The sequence below is a fragment of the Oncorhynchus tshawytscha genome, linkage group LG18 (assembly GCF_018296145.1).
Source record: "Oncorhynchus tshawytscha isolate Ot180627B linkage group LG18, Otsh_v2.0, whole genome shotgun sequence".
Taxonomy (NCBI): Eukaryota; Metazoa; Chordata; class Actinopteri; order Salmoniformes; family Salmonidae; genus Oncorhynchus; species Oncorhynchus tshawytscha.
This window is the reverse complement of record NC_056446.1, coordinates 22002112-22007111: the sequence shown is the minus strand read 5'-3', so window position 1 is coordinate 22007111 and position 5000 is coordinate 22002112. Positions and strand designations below refer to the sequence as shown.

General features: G+C 46.0%; 1 protein-coding gene across 3 annotated transcripts in view; it reads right to left on the bottom strand.

Moving 5' to 3' along the window:
- LOC112217359 (tyrosine-protein phosphatase non-receptor type 14-like) overlaps window positions 1–5000 on the bottom strand; it is a 103162-nt gene that overhangs the window by 6454 nt on the left and 91708 nt on the right. For all 3 annotated transcript variants that reach the window (XM_042300831.1, XM_042300832.1, XM_042300833.1), the window contains exons 14-15: window positions 3939–4076; window positions 2898–3116 (exon numbers count right to left, since the gene is read on the bottom strand). In XM_042300831.1, the coding sequence (XP_042156765.1) occupies window positions 2898–3116; window positions 3939–4076 (357 nt within the window). The remainder of the gene's footprint in view (window positions 1–2897; window positions 3117–3938; window positions 4077–5000) is intronic.

Here is a 5000-nt window from a genome sequence, read left to right as displayed (position 1 = left end):
CGTGATCAGGCCACCTCGTGACCATAAACACAGTGTTCAGGAACAAACAGGGGTTTTGTCCTCAACTTCCTCAGATGACTGAAATAAGAGGGTTACACGTTATTAGGCCATGGTTCAGTACTGAGTTAGCATTCCATTCCATTCACACACACACACACACACACACACACACACACACACACACACACACACACACACACACACACACACACACACACACACACACACACACACACACACACACACACACACACACACACACACACACACACACAACGAGGAGCTAAGAGCATGGGCACAGAGTGAGAGAACAGCTCAAGCTCATTTAAGAGGGTTTGGGGTTTGGACCACATTCCCAGGGAATTCCATTGAGTCTATAATTTGTAGATGTAGGCGATATGTATAAATAGTCTTTAAAGGACCTATTTACTTCCTTCCTTGATTCATTCCTTCCCTCCCTCCTTCCTTAAAGGTGACCCCTAATCTACAGTTGAATCGGAAGTTTACATACACCTTAGCCAAATACATTTAAACTCAGTTCTTCACAAATCCTGACATTTAATCCTAGTAAAAATTCCCTGTTTTAGGTCAGTTAGGGTTACCACTTTATTTTAAGAATATGAAATGTCAGAATAATAATAGAGAGAATGATTTATTTCAGCTTTTATTTATTTCATAACATTCCTGGTGGGTCAGAAGTTTACATACACTCAATTAGTATTTGGTAGCATTGCCTTTAAATTGTTTAACTTGGGTCAAACGTTTTGGGTAGCCTTCCACAAGCTACCCACAATAAGTTGGGTGAATTTTGGCCCATTCCTCCTGACAAAGCTGGTGTAACTGAGTCAGGTTTGTAGGCCTCCTTGCTCACACACACTTTTTCTGTTCGGCCTGCAAATTTGCTATGGGATTGAGGTCAGGGCTTTGTGATGGCCACTCCAATACCTTGACTTTGTAGTCCGTAAGCCATTTTGCCACAACTTTGGAAGAATGCTTGGGGTCATTGTCCATTTGGAAGACCCATTTACAATCAAACTCTAACTTCCTGACTGATGACTTGAGATGTTGCTTCAATATATCCACATCATTTTTCTCACTCATGGTACCATCTATTTTGTGAAGTGCACCAGTCCCTCCTGCAGCAAAGCACCCCCACAACATGATGCTGCCACCCCGTGCTTCACGGTTGGGATGGTGTTCTTCGGCTTGCAAGCTTCCCCTTTTGTCCTCCAAACATAACGATGGTCATTATGGCCAAACAGTTATATTTTTGTTTCATACGACCAGAGGATATTTCTCCAAAAAGTACAATCTTTGTCCCCATGTGCAGTTGCAAACCGTAGTCTGGGTTTTTATGGCGGTTTTGGAGCAGTGGCTTCTTCCTTGCTGAGTGCCCTTAAAAGGTTATGTCAATATAGGACTTGTTTTATTGTGGATATAGATACTTTTGTACCTGTTTCCTCCAGCATCTTCACAAGGTCCTTTGCTGTTGTTCTGGGATTGATGTGCACTTTTCTCACCAAAGTACATTAATCTGTAGGAGTTAGAAGGCGTCTCCTTCCTGAGCGGTATGACAGCTGCGTGGTCCCATGGTGTTTATACTTGCATACTATTGTTTGTACAGATGAACGTGGTACCTTCAGGCATTTGAAAATTGCTCCCAAGGATGAACCAGACTTGTGGAGGTCTACAATTCTTTTTCTGAGGTCTTGGCTGATTTCTTTTGATTTTCCCATGATGTCAAGCAAAGAGGCACTGAGTTTTAAGGTAAGCCTTGAAATACATCCACCGGTAAACCTCTAATTTTATTTATCTGTTATTTTACCAGGTAAGTTGACTGAGAACACGTTCTCATTTGCAGCAACAACCTGGGGAATAGTTACAGGGGAGAGGAGGGGGATTAATGAGCCAATTGTAAACTGGGGATTATTAGGTGACCGTGATGGTTTGAGGGCCAGATTGGAAATTTAGCCAGGACACCGGGGTTAACACTCCTACTCTTACAATAAGTGCCATGGGATCTTTAATGACCTCAGAGAGTCAGGACACCTGTTTACCATCCCATCCGAAAGACAGCACCCTACACAGGGCAGTGTCCCCAATCACTGCCCTGCGGCATTAGGATATTTTTTTAGACCAGAGGAAAGAGTGCCTCCTACTGGTCCTCTAACACTACTTCCAGCAGCATCTGGTCTCCCATCCAGGAACTGACCAGGACCAACCCTGCTTAACTTCAGAAGCAAGCCAGTGTGCAGTGTGCAGGGTGGTATGCTGCAGGCAATGACTCAAATGATGTCAATTAGCATATCAGAAGCTTCTAAAGCCATGACATAATTTTCTGGAATTTTCCAAGCTGTTTAAAGGCACAGTCAACTTAGTGTATGTAAACTTCTGACCCACTGGAATTGTGATGCAGTGAATTATAAGTGAAATAATGTGTCTGTAAACAGTTGTTGGAAAACGTATTGTGTCATGCAGAAAGTAGGTGTCCTAACCGACTTACCAAAACTATAGGGCAGGGTAGCCTAGTGGTTAGAGTGTTGGACTAGTAACCAAAAAGTTTCATGTTCAAATCACCAAGCTGACAGGGTACAAATCTGTTGTTCTGCCCCTCAATAGGCAGGCCTTCATTGAAAATAAGAATTTGTTCTTAACTGACTTGCCAACTAAAATAAAATAGTTTGTTAAGAGGAAATTTGTGGAGTGGTTGAAAAATGAGTTTTAATGACTCCAACTTCAACTGTAAATGGCCTGGATAGATGAAAAGCAGTGGTGTTTTTCCACACTTATACTTGGTGACAGCAGCACACTAAACAATAGCTGAGTGAGCGTCAGAGAAAAGGGATTTGGTTAACTCTGATCAGTCTACTTGTGTAGACTCTGTGTCCTGACCCCACCTTGATGTGTGAAGCATTGATGTAGCCTGTGTTGTTCTCCTTGTTGGGAACCAGCTCCACCCGGTTCTCCTCGTACGGAACCACGTCACGGAACCGGTTCCGCTCGCCGTTGTCGGGCAGCGTTGCCGTGGCGACAACGCAGTCGGTCCTCTTCTTTGGGATCTGCTCGTACTCTGTGAAGACCCTCTCCTCCTCCAACTTCAACTCTAGGGTCTTACACTGGAGAGAGAGAGGGTGAGAGCGGGATGGAGAGAGATAGAAGAGGAGGGGGGTCGAAAGAGTTCATAAAAGAGGGAGGAAAGGATGTGGAAAGAGGTTAGTTGAATTCAAGAGTGATAGGACTCTCACTCAATTCCAAAATGTCTATAATGCAACTTTTTGATCATCCACCCTAAAACATTCCAACCCATATGACCCTACCTACACTATGAATTCCTGTTCTCCATCCCCACAGTCGTCTATGTGTAGTGGAGTCAGTGGAATGTGTTGTTGGGCTGGGGCTTATTGTGGCTGGGCTGTGAGTGAGAGGGTATGCAGCCAGGGGCTGGGGGAGTCTGTCTGTCTCTCTCTCTCCCCCCTGGGTCACATTCCTGACATTTTAGCGGGCCTAGAGGCGATAAGCACGGTCATGCCACACGTTCCACAGCCCACTTAGCGCTCTGCTAGCCCCCACTAGCCTAGCAACGCCTGGGACAAAGGCTGTGTTTCACACCTCCCAGCACAACTGTCTGGACTGGTGAAGAAGACCGACAACCACAGCTAGCTGTGTTAGCCATGAAATATTGCTCTACTGTAGCCTAACCTACACTTACATAGTTAAACAATGGTAAAGGACAACAATATGTTAGTTAATACTAGCCAAGGTGGTTGATAATGTGCACAGGTGCTTTCGCAACCGTTAATGGGGATCCTAATGAAATACCAAAAACAGAACTATGGGGCTTACGTATAGTAAGTAGAAAACCAGACGCCTGGAATCTCAGGTACTTTCTGACACTGTCCCCCCCTCCCCTGTTGGGCATAGTGGTGGTGTTGTCTTACCCGTTCATCAGCAGCCTTGGCCCCATCCTCCCGGGGGTTCTCTGGTACAGGCACCCTGGCGACATAGAGCCCGTTGAGAGCCGCCATCATCAGAGGTCTCTTTATTGAGTCCACCGACATCTTCTGTCTCTCCAGCGTCTTCAGGAAAGAGGACAAGCCCGCTGTCATGGTTAAGGTTAAGGTACCGTAGCAATGCAAAGACTGAACCGTACCCGCCCTGGTGAGTGTGTGGATTAGGTCTGTTTGTCGCTAAACTTTGCTTGATCTGTCCTGGGTGCCCTTGGTGGGGGAGTAGAAGTGATGCTTTGCTAGCTGTAGACTGTCTATCTGTGGATCCTACAGAACACTCACTCCCCTGATCTATCTGACCACATTGTCTGAGCTCGTTACAGACTAGACCTGTTGCTTCTCTTCTCTCTCTGCCTCTCTTCACTCCCTCTTCCCATACAATCCTCCCCACTCTCGCTTTCTCTCCCTCTCTCCTTTGTTCTCTCTCACCTTTTCTTTCTCCCTCTCGTCCCTTCTTTCCCTGTCTCTCTCTCTCTGTCTCCCTCTCTCTCTCTCTCTCTCGTTCTTGTTTTTCCTTTCTTTTCCTCCTTCTCTCTGAGACACCAAACCCTGGCCCACATTGCCTGGTCCCTCCCTCCAGGATTACTTATCCTAATCTTCCCTCCACCCCTCCACCTCTCCCCCCTTCAGCCCTCCTGGATCAGCCCAAACAACAGCTTGGGGGTCAGGGGGGAACTCTTAGGGTCTGGACCGAAATCTATAGGGGAGCAGGTAGGGGAGAATGGGGGTGGGTAGACGTATGGGCGCTATAGGCTTATGGATGAGAGGGGGTAGGTATAATGGGGAAAACATATAGGGGCATATAGCCATATGGAAATTAAAGGCTGACTGGACAGGGAGGCTTTAAAGTTGGGACTTTCAACATGCTAACAAACACACATGCACCCCCCCCACAAAAAGGGTAATCTAATGGATTAATGGTGGTAAGCTGTAAGGACTGGAACCTAATGTTACCCTCAGGTGCTGAACTCCAGATTACTGTGTTAATCACTT